This window comes from Cynocephalus volans, chromosome 2, assembly GCF_027409185.1.
Source record: "Cynocephalus volans isolate mCynVol1 chromosome 2, mCynVol1.pri, whole genome shotgun sequence".
Lineage (NCBI taxonomy): Eukaryota > Metazoa > Chordata > Mammalia > Dermoptera > Cynocephalidae > Cynocephalus > Cynocephalus volans.
The window spans coordinates 163164018-163183183 of NC_084461.1; the positions used below are offsets into that span (position 1 = coordinate 163164018).

Here is a 19166-nt window from a genome sequence, read left to right on the forward strand (position 1 = left end):
CAGACTGGGGGTTTTTGCTTTCATCATTAAATATCCTAGATTTTATCATAAACGTCTGACTTATCACTCAGATGTGTCATGTGACATTCATCATAAAGTCTAGGACATTTAATGATGAAAGCATGTAAAGTGACACACTGGATGCTGCGGGCACTGTGCTTCAACTTGGATGTTTCTAGATGGAAACCTTTCCATGTTATCAGGAGTATCACTGGAACCTGCAGATGAAATCAACCCTGATAAGGGTTACCCATGGCATAAGAAAAGGTTAACATCTGTGTAGGTATGATACCATGGTTAAACATTTGTTTTCTTTCTAGCTATCCTTTTTTTTTTTTTTGCATCTTTCTTGAGCTGTTTTAAAAGATTCCACTTCTATATTCAAAGCAGTAATAAATACTCAATGGCTTAGAAAGAGAAGAATTCTTATGGTCACCACTACATGACAGTTTAAAGACTCAAAACTGCATCATCTAAAATATGTCTTCAAGTATCCTTTTGTGACTTGGAGGATGACAGTAGTACCTTATTGCACATTGATTCCCAAGAGTCCCTTTCTAAGAGTGTGGACCCGCGGGGCTTGGAGCAGGGCAGTGCAGGGTCTGGAAGCCTGGCAGGACCACCTTGCCCTTGCGATGCAAATCTGCCTGGGTGCCCGTGTTCAGGCGCTGCACCAGCAGCTTCTCGTAGAGCAGCGGGTGGTAGGCACCCAGGGTGCAGGCGGCATCATAGTACAGCTCGTGGTAGTGGCAAAGCTCCGTCTGCCGGACGGACGGGATGTATTCATACACGTGCACCTCTCTGCACATGGACATCATGATGAGGATTCCTGGCACAAAAAGAAAATTAGAACCCAATGAGCAACTCCAAGTGAGAGGGACCGTTTCTCTGGAGCGGTGGTGACTGGGAATGACTGAAGCAAAAGACCCTTGCTTTTCACTTGCTTTCTTATTATCTTTACATGTGCAGTGCTATCACTGCCATTAAATGGGGCACATGCAGTTTATTGGGTGTGGGACATACCAGGATTTAATTCTAAATACAATAGTCTTCTTTAATCCCATTTCACTTTCCATGGTTTCAGTTACCCAAGGTCAATCGTGATCTGAAAATATTACAGTATTTTGAGAGAGAGAGGCAGTGAGAGAGGGAGAGAGAGCAAATTCAACATAACTTTTATTACAGTACATTGTTATAATTGTTCTATTTTATTATTAGTTTTTGTTGTTAATCTTTTACTGTGCCTAATTTATAAAGTAGACTTCATCAGAGATAAGTATGTATAGGAAAAGACACAGTGTATATGGGGTTCTGTAATATGTGCAGTATCAGGTACCCACTGGGGATCCTGGAACGTAACCCCTGTGGATAAGGGGGGATGACTGCATAGTCATTCATTCAGTTGATGACTGTGGGCCCAGGAAAAAGAGAGAAAAGACAAAGTTACTGAACTTAAGGGAACCATACTCCACGGAGCGGTAGATTTGCAACCCACATTAGACTGTCCTGTGTCACATTCTACACACTTGCACCACCTGATTTGCAGTGCAGGACTATTATGTTCCAAAGGAATAAATGTTATAAAAAGCTTCTTGTAAAATAGTTGCTTGATTATACATTGACTATGAAATGGTTGTTTGAAAAGCTATAAAATAAAACTGTACATGAAATGGCTATTATTAAATAGTTGTTTGATGGAAAAAATGGAGTTGGGGAACACAGAGTTTAAGATTCATATTAACAGAATTATTTTTCTCACTGAAACTGTCAGTATTAAAGTTGTTTTAATTTATTTATTGCTTCAAATAGCTACAAAACCTAACCATCACTGAGCAAATCTGAGTCTTGATCTGGGCTAACAGGCTTTCTTTTTTTAGTACCACCAGTGCCATCCTTAACTTAAAATTTTTTATAAAAAATGTGCTTATCCCTTTTCTGAAAGAAATACTCCTTGTTATACAAAAATGCAAAGCCACCCAGTTAATTTCTGTTATAGCTAATATTTGTTGCTGAGGACAGTCATGTTCCCCAATTACTCCACCGTGCAGAATTCTGTATGAGGGTTGCTGGGAGAGAAGAGAGAAGGGGCCTTAACAAAGAGAAGGGTTACGTAGAGCAAATGGAGAGCAACGTCAAAACTTCCGGTGACTGGTCAGTTCCTCTCGTCTTCCAGATCTACCAGTTTCGTTCCAGCCAACCTACTGCCTGCTGCAGCCCCTCCCTCGGGATGGCCCAATGCGACTGTGATTGAGGTGTAATCAACTGAGAACAAGGAAGCAGTGCTTCCTGGATACAGGCGGATGGGCACCCGCATGGGAACATGCAATGCAGCTGGTGAACAGTTTCCCTCCTCCTGGTTAGCAATTACTGCTCCATGAGCATTCTTCCAACCCTGCATTAAATCATATATAAGAAAATGATGTGGCTGGTGAGAAAGCCATCTGCCCAGGAAGAATTAAATTCTCCTTTTATAACTAGTCACTTTAAACCTAAACAAACATGACACTCTTTGGAGTGTGTGTTCCCAGGAGATGTTTCCCCAGGGCTAGAATCTGTGGAGCTAAAGATGGCTCCAGTGTTTTCTGACCAGTGGCTGCAGAACAGGTTCCTGCACATGGCCCTAGCATTCGTGGCTCTCTCTCTTCTGGACATGGTGTATGCTATGCTAGCTGTGCACGAGGAACCACCTTGATGGGGCTGTCCTTCCCATCATGGCATCACTGATTCATTTATTTGTTACAACATTTTTCCTGTATGTGGCAGTTAGGTGGTTTCAAGGGTGTCTGCACAAAGGTATTATCCAAACTAGCAGTGAGAGTACACCCCAAAACCACAGGTCTCTGTTTCCAGGTGGTTCTATAAGCCAATAACAACTGCATCCATGGACGTGGAGTCAATCGTGTCCGAGTTATGACCTTTGCAACTCTAATTCCTAAACTGAATGGCTTTCAAAAGCCAAGGTTGTATGTAGGAAAATATGTTAGTCATGCATGAGGTATTTGGCCTACCCCCTAAAGCAGTAATTCTCAAACCTCAACATGAGAAATGATCTGGGCAGCTTGTTAAAGTGAAGATTCCTGGGACTTGTCCCCTGCTGTGGATTGATTGAATTGTGTCCCCAAATTTCATTGTGAGAAAAATAGAGCAGTTTAGTCAGGCCCCCTACCCTCAGGTCCAGTTGGGGGTGGTGCAGCACATTCTTTGTAAACAAGTTTTGTGTGGGTGGAGTTACTGCACATGCATACCCATGTATCTTTTTTAGTTTGTTGCTATTCTGTGTGTTCTTGAGTGTGTGGAGCCTTGGCCCTGAACTGCTGGATGGCAGAGAGCTTGTGTCGAAAAATTGAGCATGTTTACTTTGCTGGCAGCTGCTCAGTTTTTCTTTGGACTTAGCCGGTAGCAGTTGAGTTTCTTTTTGGACTGCCTAGTGTGCTGAATAAAGCTTATTATTCCCTCAACCAAGGCTGCAAGGACCTTTTTTTCTAGTTACCTAGCTCGTAGACCTGCGTGTGAAGAGTTTGTGAATGGGCTCAAGGGGTCTGTGAGCTCCAGACCCAGCCCTAGCTCTACATTCATATATTAGCTTAATTCCCACTGTAACTGCTCAGGGTGGGAAATCCTATTATGGTAATTGAAAGGTGGGGCCATGAAGAGGTGATTAGATTGTAGGACCATACCATAGTAAATGGATTACAAATGGTGGTCAGGGGTGTGGTTCTGAAGGCTTTAAAAGAAAAGCACTTTAGAAGCTAGTCTCTCTCTGCTCTGTCATTTTCTGCTATTTGAGACCCCTGAGTCACTGTCACAACCACCAAGGCTTTCACCAAATGTGTTCTGGACTTTGGACTTCCCAGCCTCCAATACTGTAAGCAATAAATTTCATTTTCTTTATAAAATACCCAGTTCTGTGTATTTTGTTATAAGCAACAGAAATGGACTAATACATCCCCATTTCCAGAAATTTGTGTTCCATTGTCTTGCGTTGGGGTCCAGGAATCTGAATTTTTAACAAGAATTCCTAAACTATCTGTGGTGAAGGGCCATTTAGAAAAATTTTCCAATCCATCACAGACCAAAATACTTTGTAAAATACAATAATGATGAATTACTTGAAAAGTGATCATCTATTTGAATGCCATGGCTATGTCAAATTGCTATAAAGTTTCTAAATACTTTCAGTTTCTAATCTGGTTGTATCTGTGAGGGATCCCCAAGGTGTCTCATAAGTAGGACACTAGATTCTGCATATTGACAACTAATCTAGAACAGAACTGGGTAGAATTACCCAAACCCAAGTAAGAAGAACCTTGGGTAGTCTCCATCAACATTCTTGCTATCATATGGGTCTCAGATAACTATCAGATGCTCAAATTTGGTTATTTTTCTAGAAAGTTTTTCCAGAGAAAATTTTAATTCTTGCTGCTAGTTAATTGTTACATTTTAAATCATGTATTTGCTAAAAATACAATATAGACTGTCATAAGACTAGGCAAATAGTTATGGTTTCAATATAAGTAAATAGATACATTTATAAGAGTTTCTTATATAAGCACTTCATATTTTAAAACAACTTCTAGAGCTTCAGAAATAGAGGAATTTGTTAGTACAAGCTAAAGGCCAGTAGAGGTGGGTGTTTGTCTTGAGTTATCTTCACAATTCCTGATTTTCACCTACCCCATAGAGATTTAGCAACAATGGTTTCACATATTTTGTATTCTCATATGAACTGTGGCTTCCTGTGATTATGAACCTTGGCCTAGAGCATCCTAAAATTTAAATAACAGCAGAATCTGCCCTAAGTGTTTAAATGGCAGCCAGCTGTAGCACTGATACCAGAAATGGTACGAAGGCACTTTCAAAGAGAAGGAAAAAAATTAGTTTATAACTCATTGGGTACATATGAAAGGTGGACAGGGAGATTTATAGTACCAAAGGAGAAGAATGTTCTTTAATATTTTTAAGTTTTTTTCAGTCAGCATGGTCAATTCATTTATTACACATAAATATGAGTTTAGATTCAGACTCATATAATACTGAAAATCATTATTATTAGATGTGGCTAAATCTACAAGTCAGTTTTCCTAAGACTTGTGACTAGTACTTAGCAATATATAGAAACCTGAAAAGTGAATTACTTTATACTTTGCAAGAAGAAACTAGGTGGACGTCAATGCTTGGACATTACAGCTCTCACACTGTCTGGAATATGTGCGTTGAGGAACAGGGCACGGGGAGTAGACAGTGCAGGGAGGCAGGACCAGGACAGGATCTTCAAGTGCTGTTGGAGGTCACACCGGGCACAGTGCTAATCACTGGGGATTTAGAAAAACTTTCTTTAAAAAACCCAACTAATTAAACTAAAGGACTCATCTTTAAATTTAAGCACAGAGGGCAAGCCCATGATCATTCTTAGAATGACTTGAAGAAGTGTCCTAAATGTTGTACTGAGAAACATGTTTGAGCCCTACCACAAGATCTCTTCTGCAGTGCTGTGACACTGAGCCTTGTCATCATAAATACCATAAATACCAACAGCACACAGCTCTCAAATGTTCTCTAAATAAACACCAATAAGGTAGTTGTTCAATGATTTGCTAGGAACACCCCACAAAATCCAGCATATAGTCATACTCATGGCTACCATTTGTTACGGCAAAAGGATACAAAACAAAATCAGCACAAAGAAAAGCTGCATGGAGTAAAGCCCAGAGGAAACCAGGTGCAAGCTTCCAAAGTTCTCTAACAGCGGAGTCACACAGGATGCTCTTTATTCTCCCAGCAGTGCGTCACTGCTGTGGACCGAATGCATTCCCCCCAAATTCTTATGTTAAGATCCTAATCCCCAATGTGATAGTTTTAGGAGGTGGGGCCTTTGGGAGGTGATTAGATCATGAGTGTGAAGCCCTCATGAGAAGAGGATTAGTGCTCTTATAAGAAGAAATATTGTAGAGATGATCTCTCTTTACAGCAAGAGATGCAAGGACCCAGCAAGAAGGCAGCTATTTATAAACCAAGAAGAGAGCCCTCACCAGGAACTGAATTGGCCAGCACTTTGATCTTGGACTTCCCACCCTCCAGAACTGATAAATTTCTGTTGTTTAAGTCACTAAATCTATGGTATTTCTGTTATAGCTGCCCAAAATGACAAAGACCACAGCAAATGTGAAATGCTGCCAACCAGGGAAGCTTGTTAGAGACTCAGCACCCCTCAAGGTTATTATTGGGAGCTGGTTATGTAGGCAGTTTCTGGCCAGCACATACCAAAATTCCAGACTGCCAGAAAGAAAGCAAGTGTTCATTCAGCACAAGCAGGGCAAGCACTGTGGGTCACTCTTATCAGTTAAAGGGACAGGAATCTTCCCCAAATCCAAGTTCCCAGACACCAGCCAAGGGCCAGTCTTGTAAGCAGTCCTTCCTAAGGGTAAGCAGTCAAGTGGGCTCTGTTGTCTTTTCTGCATAGATACCATATATACATAAATTCAAAGTATCATGTTACTTCGTAATCATTTCCCTATTCCAGACTGACATGGGGAATTCACATCTGGTTATGCTAAAAATGTTATTGATTTTTTTTTTTCATTTCCTCTCTTATGTCTGCTCAGGATTAACTAAAATGCAAGATGAATACACATCATCTCATACTAGGCAATTCAGTGAAGAATAACTTTTAAAAATCACTTAAGGAACTTTTATATTATTAAGTAAATTTGTTTATGGACTACCAAAAATTAAGTGCTTTCATCACTAATAAAAGTTTTACTGCTTTCAACATGGAGCCCGACTTTTTGATAGGCAGGTAAATATTTAGAAGCTTTTAAGTGTATTCTTCCAAGCCAGCCATTTAAAATCTCTAAATAGAGTTGAATTAATGTTAAGTTTCTTACATGGCAAGTTTTCACAAATGAGTCCATAGGAGGAATTCATTTGAATAAAAAAAAAGTATTAGTATTTTCCAGGCAATTATGACTCTGGAGACATTCATTTGCCATATTGCATGTTTTAATATTAGTTAAAACACATTTTGACTGGTCTTAGTAACATGTCCTATTATATGATTCAGCATAACAAGCAGAATGGACACATTTATTTGTTCTGAAACCTGAATAAAAAACAACTTTAACCCATGTTTGGATAATAGATTTTGAAAGAATGAGGTTTTCTCTATAAATCTTTTCTTTGTGTGTACAGATATGTATATTTGATGTGTTATCAGAGACTAGTATAGTATAGTTTAATGACTTAGCTTAATTGTGATTACATAAAAATTAATTTGTTTTTCACCTGGCAGAAGTATTTAAAATAAAAACCCAAATCATTAAGAATAACACAATTTTCTTTTTGATGAAAATATCCTTCCATCAAATAGCAATGTGAGCTATGGATATAAAATGACATCATTGAACAGAAAAAATACCAGCTTAAATCAATTCTAATAAACACTTGAACATAATTCATATGTGAGGTAAATGAGGAATTTCTGAGAATGACCTACAGAACACTGCAAAATATTTTTCTAAGTGAGTGGTGAGGGTGAGAGGCTAAGTGTATTGGATATGCCAGGCTCATGGAAATCTAGCAGCTCTTGTGTGGTTTCTCTGCCAATTCAATCACAAAATGGAAAATTGTGAGTGCTTCAGATTTCTTAAAGAGAAAAACATGACTTTTCAGTGGCATTTCCAGAAAATATTCGTAATTAAAAGATGTTTTAGAAATCTGAATTTGAGGCAATTAAGAAGTATTTACTGCATTAAATAAAATAATATAAGAATTATACAAGAATAATACTTGAAGACCAATTTTTAGTTCATTAACATTGTATTATTTGATGGTAACACACTGAGTATTCATTATTTACAGGAAGATGGAAAAAGTTGTTCCTAGTCAACAAAATTGTGACGCATTTCACATAATTACAAATGTGGATGTTAAGTGGCTTATTATCTTGTGTTAATGCTCTGAGTTTGGATGATATATCAGAAAATTAGGACATTAGGACCCAAAATGCAATATAAAACAAAGAAAAGAAGTTATGACTTGTTTTTAAGCATATTATTCTTGTGCATATATTAAATAGCCTGAAATTATAGTGTTTGCATCTGTGAATTTCAGAAATATCATTTATAATATCAGTAGTGGTTGCATTTAAGGAAGGGAAGGTGGGGGTGTTAGTGGTTTCTACAATAAAAATTTGGCAATTGTATATTGTAAATGAGTTCCACGTCTCTGAGTGTGCTGGACTGGACCCCTGGCTATAAGGCCTGTCTGCCTGTCGGTGCTCAGACGATGAGCCAAGGATAGCGAGGCCAGTGCCTCCTGGTTTGCCTGGGTGACCTCTTGTGTTTAGATGGCAACAGATCCAGCCATGCTCTATGGCCTCAGGTGAGCTCAGTCACCTTCTATAAAAATATCTGTTGTTATGAGGGAAAATAGAAGCCATGAGATTCCAAATAAATTATTTATCCTCAGTCAGGCTATGACACAATAAAAATTACTTCATTGCACTGAATAACAAGACAAAATCTCCAGCATCCAACAAGGATACTCTTTATATCTGAACAAGTAGCCCCCAGAGGTCTGAGGGAAGGAAGCTAATAAGATGAAAATGTCGTTCCAAAGAAACGAGTCCTTCTGGATTCTCTAAATTACCTTGATCCATGTTAGAGCCTTTTAATTTTAAGAATACATGTGCAGTCTAATAGGTGTAAAAACCTCTACTGCTTGCTTGGAGAAGGGACTGCTACATGTAACATATCTCCAGTGTATCGATTAGCATACCTCTTCCTGTGAACCGTGGGGACAAATATGGACTCTGGTTAGTAATTCAAGTAGATGATTCTGGGGAAGGCAGTATATCAGCATGCATCAACAATCATCAAGATGTTATAATCTCTGCTCCAACACCAATACTCCTGGGAATTTATCTTCAGAAAATAGTTTAAAGGAAAGAAAAGTCTATATGTATTAGCACACGAATATAATAATGACTCAATAATGTAATTGTTTCATAAATCAAATACTTTTAGCAATCTAAATAAATATTCAGCAAATAAAGACATAAATCATGATATACTTATTTGATATAATTATATGGCCTCTGTAATAACAAAGGAAACAAGTCTATTTTCACCTTGATTATAGATCTTAATGAAAGAACAGCCCTTTTCTATTTGGGAATATAGTCTCTTGTGACCCAGCACAAAGTTTCAGATGAGGCACATAATGATAATAGTAAATAGTAAATACTAGTAATTGTGATTGGGCACATGAGAACTCAAAGTTAAAGGTATTATTAGTATCTTTATTTTACAGATGAAAGACCTGGGGTTTAGAGATGTTAAGTAGCCTGCTCACGGTCATATAGCTAGCCTAGCGATGGAGCCAAGATTTGATACTGGTCTCTGCAGAGCACAAGGTCTCAAGCACAGTGCACACATAAAGTGATTCTTGAGGAGAGTGGGCATCCTCCTGCATGTAAGACCAGTCAAATCAAAGGTGAGAGTCTACAGAATGACATAAATCACAACCTCCCCATCACTCATATGTTTCTTCATTCAGCAAACATTTACCGTATACTTGTTCTGTGGTGCCTTGCACTAAGCAAGGCTCATTTATTACATTTTAAGATGTAGACGTGGTCAGGATTTGGAAGAGTTACACTAAAATAAAATCAGATGGCAGTACCAGGAAGGGGAGAGGATAGAGTTATTTGGTATTTTAAGAAATGTTTAAATGTTTAGTCATAATGTTGTTTCCCTCTTTTTACAAGGTCTGCAAAGTTCTAGGAGATTCTTCAAAAGTGCTGCAAAGAAAAGCTAATGAGGCAAGACAGAGTCATTCCCTTTCTTAAGGTTTGGTGAAAGGTTTGGATCCATAACTATGTGAGGATAAATAATATCTGTAAATCTCCTTAGGTTTCAAAATGGGATCTCTTAAAAAGTTAGTCTGGTTTTCCCTGATTTCCAAGTGATGACCTTGATACCAAAAGTCAAAATATATTTGTAGTTATTTTTAAATGTTTTGAAAAATAATTATCAGTATTCAATGTGCAACTTTGAGTTAGGTTTTCACATTTAATTGCAGTAAATACTCATCTCTTTAATAATAATTCTTTAAAATACTTTGTTAGGTAGAATTGCTCAGTAATAATAGGAATATGATGTCAAAAAAGTGGAAAACATGATTTAAAAATATTCATTTAGAACTTTGAAAGAACTTCGGTATACATTACAGGTATTAAAACTTTAGTAAGTGATCTTATTAATATTAAAGTAAGCTTGTAATGAAAGTATAGTTTGATTCTTTTAATATTAAAACATTTATATTGTGTCAATATTGTAATTATTCACACATGTTCTCTGAGTTATTAGAAGGAAAACATAATAAATTATTAGCTTTGATAAATTCTCTATGTATGTGAATTGCAAACTTCTGAAATCAGATGTTTTTGAAACAATAAAATGAATTTTGATGAAGAGGTCCTCAGAGTTTCCTTTCTTCAATGCCTAGGTCAAGGTGTTCCTCAAATCCTATAATTTATTGCTCTGTCTCTTTAAGCAGAAAAGGAAGCCCTATTATTTACAGATAAAACAATAAGAATTTATTTAGTTGCAAACTAAGTATTTCTGTCCATATCTGATTTCAGTAGGAAATCTGATTTCTTTCTCCATAGGAAATGATAATACACAGATTCCCCACCACTGAGGAAAAAGCTCAGCCCTGCCTGCAGGGCACTGGGATCAATGACAATTCCGATTTCGCAATATCTACAGGCCAGCTAACCAAAGGACATTCAGACTGGTGCAATGAGCAGAAATTGCTTCTCGACTCATCTTCCCTTCGAGATTTATTGCTTCCTTTTCCCCAGCAGAATACACACGTGTGCACGCGTGTGTGCACACACACATGCATGCTACAGCTCCTACTCTAGCAGGGCAAGGACACCTGATCTGTGAGCCATCAAGGAGGCTGCTGTGGGCTAGATGCTGCTGATGAGGGTGCACAAAAGGTGTTATGTTTCTTGGGAGGAAGGTGTTGGCTGAACGCCTTAGTCCATTTGGGTTACTGTAACAAAATACCGTAGACTGGGTGGCTCATAAACAACAGGAACTTATTTCTCACAGTTCTTGATGTTGGAAATTCCAAGATCAAGGTGCCAGTAGATTTGGTGTCTGGTGAGGGCCTGCTTCCTTGTGCACTGATGGCTGTCTGCTTCCTGTGTCCTCACATGGCACAAGAAGCGAAGGAGCTCTGTTGGGGTCTCTTTTATAAGGGCACTAATCCCATCCATGAGGGCTCTGCCTTCATGACTTCATCACCTCCCAAGGGCCCCACCTCCTAATACCTTGGGGGTTAGGATTTCAATATATGAATTTTAGGGGGACAAACAATCAGTCCACTGCACCAAACCATCTCCCCAAATGTTACTGAGAGGATGGTTTCCTGAAATCAATTAGAGTTGGGACCTTGCTTGTTGGTTTCCAAATGTATATCCCATTAATCAGTATGGGTCTGGGTCCCAGCATGACAGAAACAAAAATTCACTTTTAAGAGGGACATTTACAGTCAGTTGTTATATACGTCATTTCACAAAAAGCTTTAAGGACATAAAATGAGTTCATTAGTAATGGGAGGAAATTTTATCGATTTGTCTTCAAAAGAAACAAAAATAATAAATGAATTTGTAGTTATAAATTTAATAATACTAGATCCAGGATTTAATGCTACAAAATTTCAAAACACAAAGATATCAATATTTTTAGTAATATATTATATTGTTTTAACTAAACACAAGTAAAAATAATTACTCCACTTGTGTTTAAACGTTGCAATAAACATGTAATTAGTAGTTATTAAAGAATCCTGTGTCTTCCTACTGAGCCAAATCCGTGTACCTTGCTGGTACATCTATCAGTACAGAACCTATGGACTTGATATCTAAAGTTCTCTCCAAGGTAAAAGCCAAAAGAATGGTTCTAAAAGAAAGTATGGTCCCAGGACCAGCAGTGTCAGCACCACTTGAGAACCTGAAAAAAATTTCTCACAACCTCCTCCTACTCAGAAACTCTGGAGGTGGGCCCAGCAATCTGGTTTAAAAAGCTCTAGTGGCCACCCTTCAGATTGGCTCCCGATGATGCCCACCTGCAACTCAAACCTTTGTGTCATTCCCTCCCACAACACTGGTGCTGACTGTGTAACAAATAATGTAGCAAATGTGATAGTTTATGACATCGTAAAAACGTTGTGGCTTTCTCCTTCTCTCTCTCAGATCCCTTGTTCTTGGAAAGCCAGCTGCCATGCTGTGAGGATGCCCAAGCAGCCCTGTGGAGAGGGTCATGTGGTGAGGAACTGAGGTCTCCTGCCAGTGGCCATGCAAGGGAGCCACTTTGGAAGCGGATCATCCTGCCTGAGTCTGGATTGAAACCTCATGATAGACTGCAAGCCAGAGCCATCCAGCCAACCTGCCCCTGTATTACTGACCCACGGAAACTGTGTGAGATAGTAAATGCTTATTGTTTTTTTCAGTATCTAAGTTTTGCTTTGCAGCAGTGTACTACTAATACACAAAGCTTCTGAGGATTCTGACAGATGCTAAACTTTGAAAATCACTGAGCTAGAACATTCATTCATTCACTAAATCATTATTTTTTTGTATCTACTATGGGCTAAGCTAAGAGCAGGGACACAATGATAGGCAAAACAGGCACTGCCCAGCCCTTGATGGATCCTGTTTCCCTTCACAGCTCTTATCACAGATTGCAATTACATTTTATCTATGTCTGACCCCTCTCCCCTGCACTGCAAGTTCCAGGTGAGCAGGACCCTTGCCTGGTTTCCTCACCACCACATCTCTGGGGCCCAGCCCTGTGCCTGGCACACAGGAAGTGCTCAATTAATATCCACTCAATGGACGCCTCTCCCCTTCCTTGTTCACCACCTTCCTCCATATGCGTTCAGGCCCCAGTAACAAGGCCTCTGAACAGCACCAATAGCACTACATTTAAGGGGTTCGGGTGCATCTCCCTGGGAATCTAATTCCCATTGGATACATTTCCATAGAAAGTAATGTCTTTTGTGTTCAAAATAATCAACTTTCAGAGTCCCTGTATTTCACACACGCGGATTCCTAAACATGAACAAGGAAAATGTACACAGTGGGTTTAGAAATGTAGGTAATGGCATGTGAGACTGTTTCCACACGTGGATGAGCATCACATGTATGCATCCATATGTGAAAAAAACCGATGAAGGTTTCAGCCAAAAAGACTGAAGAGAAAAGACAATATAAAACCAACCATGGGTATAGACATGCCTGTCAGATGGTCCCAACTTATGGTGGTTCCACTCACGATTTCCCACCTTTGTGATGGTGCAAATGTGATATGCGTTCAGTAGAAACCATACCTCAAAGACCCACATAACCATTACATTTTTCACTTTCAGTACAATATTCAATAAATTAAATGAGATATTGAGCACTTTACTATAAAATAGGCTTTGTGTTAGATGATTTTGCCCAACTGTAGGCTAATGTATGTGTTCTGAGCACATTTAAGGTAGGCTAGGCTAAGCTGTGATGTTCTGTAGCCTAGCTGTACTGGATTCATTTTCAACAGGGTATTTTCAACCTATGATGGTTTTTTGAGATGGAACCCCATCATAAGTGGAGGAGCACCTGTACACCTGATAAGTATGTCAGTAAAGGTAGTGATTCATCCTGCTCCACTTACAGTGGAGCCCTGTGTGGATTAGGATAGCAGCAAGTTGGGACACTGCCACGGGTCTCCTCTGATGAGGACAGCCCTGCTGACCCAAGTATCCGGGGCAAGGACTGGACGGTGCATACTGACATTAGAAGTTAGAGTATTTGAAGATGTGGGGCGGGGTGAGACACATCAAGGCCTTTTCAACAGGACCTTGGAACATGAGGGACATTTGCAGAACACTTTTCGATCACAGAAAAAAAAAAAATCCAACCAAACCACTTATTGATTTTTAAAATTTTATGGAAGATAGACAGGGATGTGGGTGACATCATTTTACTGTTATCTAAGGACGTCAGGTAAATTATAAGACAGACTTTGGCTCTTAGCCTATTTCTGATCAAGATCGAAGAGGAGATGTAAAGACTACAGGGGCATTAGGGTTGGGCTGGCCAGAGCTCACCCAGGGTGTCCCTGTCACCTATCCCTGGTGAGGGCTCTCACACACTTAGTTATGTCAAGGCACAAGAGCAGAAAATGAATTTAATGATGTCAGCCCAGGTCTTCTACTGCATCTCTATCCCCACCCACAGAACAAAGCCTGCCCACTGGGAAGTTAATGATTCCTTACTAACATACTGTTTTCCATTCTTTGGTGATTTGCAAAGCTTAACAGTGCTGTCCTACATGACTTAATGTTCTCTATCTGTACTGTCTAGTAGGGTAGACACCAGTAGCATGTGGCTACTAAGAACTTGAAATGGGGCTAGTGGGACTGACAAGTGGAGGTTTTCCTCTTACTTAATTGTAATTAATCAAAACGTTAGTAGTTGCATGTGGCTAACAGTTGCCATATTGGGCAGGACAGTGCTAGAAAATAATCCTGATTGCAAATGGGCCACCTACCTCATCCTTGGAAAGGCTTTATTATTTCCATTTCTCATTTAAGCGTACTGAGGGTCAGAGGATTAAGTAACTTGCCCAAGGTCAGAAAGCGAGAAGCAGCAGAGCAGAATGCAAACTCAAGCCTGTGCAACCCAACCTGCATTCCCGCAGTGACATCAACCTGTACTCCCCTTCTTCAAGTAAAAAAGGACAGGACTTGAAGCCGTCAACAGCTCCAAAAGCTCTGAATTCTCAGTAAGTAGCTGTGAAAGGAAGCTGGCCGGTGTGACATGCTTTCTTGCAATGAAAACACATGGGAAAGTACTTTTCTCAGCTACGACTGTCTAACCTGAATCTTTCAAACTACATGTCAATAATAAGTATATCTGACAGCCCCTCCCCAGCTGTGCTTAAAAACTTTTGTTCTAATCAAATATTAGCCACATGAATTCATGAGAAGGCGATGACATGAAAAAGACTTTATTAAACTTCTGCCACATCCTATTACACATTCTAAGCATTATTCTATCCTGTTTACCCTTTGCTGACAAACTGCATTATACTTTCTTTCCTGAATCAGCTGGATGCTATGCAAGTACACAAAAGATAAAGAACAAGGATTTTAAAAGAGTGTTTTGAAGAAAAAGAACATCAAAGGCATGAATTTAAAGGGGAGGAAAGCTGTGCTTAAGAAAAATAATGTGCAACCATATTGTAAACTTTTTCTTGAATTTTATACAAAATATTTCACATTATTACAATAGCAAAAATCCACTCCAGAACATTCAAGCCTCAATTCAGGATATTGTGTGTCCTGTGTCCATGACCAACCTATAAATCATGTGTCCACTGTGAGGCTCAAGGAAGGTGTGGGGCTGTAAACTCTTTGGAACTGGGGTAGAGAACATCACAGTCCCTTATAGTCAAAACCAATATCCTTTGGCTCTATCACAGCCTTTTATATTGTCAAGGGGATCTAAGATATTCCTTAATATTGCCCGACTCAGGTCAAATCAAAGAAATAATGGGGTGATACGCTGAAACATAGATAAAGAAATGGGGGTAAAACCTCAAACCTTGAGGATAAAAGCCTAGACAAAAAAAAAAAAAAAACAGGCCAAGGGTGATTATCTTGTTCTCTAAAACCATTTTTGGATTAGAGCTAGTGGACTCTCTGGTTGAGAGAGCTGAATGAGACACTGGAGGTGGTCTCATTGAAGTCCCTACCTACCAGTGACCCTGTAACACGGCACTCTATCCTGTGGTCACACATTTAGCTCCTCAGCCTGGCGTCACATAGGCTATGTGAGTGGAAGTGGGTGGGGGACTGAAGATGATGCAGGTTCCTGGACACACCTCCCCCCCTCCCTTCAAGAGGCAGGGTCCCTGCAATCTGGTGAGCTCCACAACTGCTCTGACCAACAGAACAGCACACGTGACACTGTTCAAGTCTCCAGGTGTTAGCCTTAAAGAGCCAGCAGCTTCTGCTTCCTGGCTTTTGGAGCCCTCTCCCTAGGATCCCTGAGCTGCCATTTAAGAAGTCCAATTACCTTGAGATCACTATGAAAGAAAGACTAGGTTCAGGCACAGGGTCAACAGTCTTGGCTGAATCTGACTTCCAGCCATCCCTGCCAAGGGGCTGGACACATGAGTGAAGCCATCTGATGAAGCAGCCTGATACCATGAAGTGACCCTGTGGATGCCACGTGGAACAGAAGTACCACCCAGGCCCATCCTGACCCACAAAATCATAAGAGAAAAGTTTTCTTATTTATACCTTGAAATTTTGCAGTAGTTTGTTACATAGTAAGCGATAACTAGAACAGAGTGTTTCTCTTTTCCTCAGTTAATCTACTTTCCTCCTGTTAATTGCTCTTAACTATATGACATAACTGTATATTGAGTATTAGGCCTCACCCTGCCCACCCACCCAAGCTCTCCAGTTCTTAACATGCACCTACCAATGAAACCAGAAGATGGTGGGTTTGGCTGAATCTTCTCCTTAGTGTTCTCCTGGATAATGTCCCACAGTTGCCATATAAACTTAGGATGAAGAATGTAAAATGGCTGATTTGGGTTTCTCTGACGATGCTGAATATATGGAGTGAACAGGTTGTAATCTGGCTTCTTGTACCACTAAGAAAAAAAAAATCATTGTGAAAAGGAGACAGTGCAGCACCCAGGTGGGCATATTTAGAGGCAGGGAAGCCAGGCTGGGGAGGGAGGCCACGGCTTGTCACTTCTTGGACACTTCCTCACTGGGATGAGGAAACAAGCACACAGCAGGGTTCTAATGCACAGGAACAACGCCTTATGCTCTAGTAAAATGAGGGAGATGGGCTAGATCAGGGTCAGCAGGCTTTTTTCTGCAAAGGGCCAGATAGCAAACACTTTAGGCTTTGTAGGCCATGTAGTCTCTGCTGCCGCTGCTCAACTCTGCCATGGCAGCATGGCAGCTGCCACAGAAAATACACAGTGTTTGGGCAGGCCGTGTCCTAATAAATCTTTATTTATAAAGACAGGGGGTAGCCAGATTTGGCCTATGGCTGTGAGATTGCTGACCCCTGGGCTGGATCAGTGAATTTGAAAAATAAGTTTTCCAAGTTTCATCTATAGTGACAGAAGGCATATTACCACTGCCACCAGGGCTTGGGGTTGGGGCTGGGAAAATTGACTAGGATGGACTGACAACAGAGCTCCTTGGGGTGATGGAAATGTTCTAGTGGTGACTGTGATGGCAATACATGAGTGTATAGATTTGCTAGTACTCATCAAAATGTACACTTATACTTATTCTATGTAAATTATTGTATAAATACCAATAATAATATTGATTTTTACAAGTCTTCAGAAGTGTCTCAGGTGTCACTATGATATGGAATTTGGAGAGGGTGTGTGGGGAGAGGCTTCAAACAGGGTTCCACAAACAAAAAGTTTGCAGAAAGAATTAATTAAAAGACAATATGAATCTTGCCACAAACTTTTTGAAGTACCCTCATATTAATATTCCCGAGTAATATTCCAGTATAAAAAGGTTTTTTAAATGACTGGACCAGATCATCATTAACAAATTAAGTGCCCAAGCCATGTGGCACTGGGAGGGAAGAAAATGGAATGAGGGGCCAGAGGGGAGGCGTTCCCCATCCCCCACCTCTGGGGCCTCTCACGGCAGCACCAGCCCCATAGCAAGGGCTGAGAAACTTGGGTTTTAGCTCTGTCACTGCCCACATCTGCAGAATGGGGACAGCCTTTTGCCCTGGGCTTGGATGCTTCAACAGAGGAACAAACAAGGTCCAATAGCTAGAAGCTCTCAGTCTGCAAGAAAACTGCCAGAGCTTAAAACAAGGGAACCTTGGGCAGGGGAGGAAGTTGAGAAGTTCAAACAGCCATCTGATACTTGATTCTCAGTACAGGGCACATATGAGAATCAATCAGAGAGCATTCTCAAAAAATGCACAAGGCTGTATCCCACATTTCTGGAAATGGAACTCTGACAGATTCTGAAAGTACTCTCCAAGCGATTTTGATTTGTATCCCTGGTTAAGAGCCAGTTAGCAGTCCTGCTAGGTAAATGTCCATCCTCCATCTCAAGATGAACAGTGACCCAAGCACTCCTTCTGAAGGGACCCATTCTATTCTGGGTGACTCTCTTGGAAAGTTACCCTTTGGAGGAGCCAAGATTTGTCCCTGCGTTTATCTTAAGAAGGTTGTATCCTCTCTGGCCATGGCGGAACAAGTCAAAGACACTCATTTGCACAGCCGACAGCATGTTCTGCTAACCTAAATATCATCCATCTTTCTCAGCCCTCATTAAAAAACATGTACACTGGCTTTGCATGCAAGATTTCATCAAAAGTAACTGGCTGCTTGTTTAGACAGACAATGATTTACCAGAATGTCCCAAATATAATCTGCTTGAATCTCGATGGCTAGTAATAAACTTGTTTCAGCTCTATTGCAAGAAATTAGACAGGTTCAAGAAAAGCCTGGGACGGGCTCCATTTAAACAGCAATGAGCTGTGGAGTCACAAAGTTTAGATTTTCTTGCCAACCACTTCCAATTTATTTCAAAAGTTCTTGCAACTACTTGGAAGGTGCTATAACCCTTTCACAGTGGAGCCATATTGAGCTTAAATCAGTCCAACCTTCAGTGTAGTGAGGAATTTCTGAACATGTAGATATTCTACTTTTTTTTTCTTTCCAATCTTCAAGAACAAAAACACTGTGATACTGCTCACCAAGAATGCTACTGCAACTGGGTAGCAAAATGGTGTGCACACACATGTACTTAATCAGTACCCGTGATCAGTTTCATTTTGTCTGTCAAAGCTTAATTCTTGACCGCTGCCATGATTCATCAGTCACAGGCATTGTTGACCACTGGAGTAGGCACACCAAGGGAGACACTTACCAGGTTAAGATTTGCAGAATAAGGAGCAGGGTCCCAGGCCACCAAAATAACATCTTTATACAAAGAACTGTCCATGAAGTGATGGTTGGGGTTGGTCAGAATCTGCAAACACACAGGAAAACCATTTCAAAATTGTTTGGTTCTCTCAAATTATATTTTAAAAAGAGATA

General features: G+C 40.1%; 1 protein-coding gene across 1 annotated transcript in view; it reads right to left on the reverse strand.

Moving 5' to 3' along the window:
• Positions 1–557: 557 nt before the first annotated feature.
• ST6GAL2 (ST6 beta-galactoside alpha-2,6-sialyltransferase 2) overlaps positions 558–19166 on the reverse strand; it is a 28802-nt gene continuing 10193 nt past the window's right edge. Inside the window, exons 3-5 of the mRNA XM_063088228.1 lie at positions 18997–19098; positions 16547–16721; positions 558–829 (exon numbers count right to left, since the gene is read on the reverse strand). Coding sequence (XP_062944298.1) covers positions 558–829; positions 16547–16721; positions 18997–19098 — 549 coding nt within the window. The remainder of the gene's footprint in view (positions 830–16546; positions 16722–18996; positions 19099–19166) is intronic.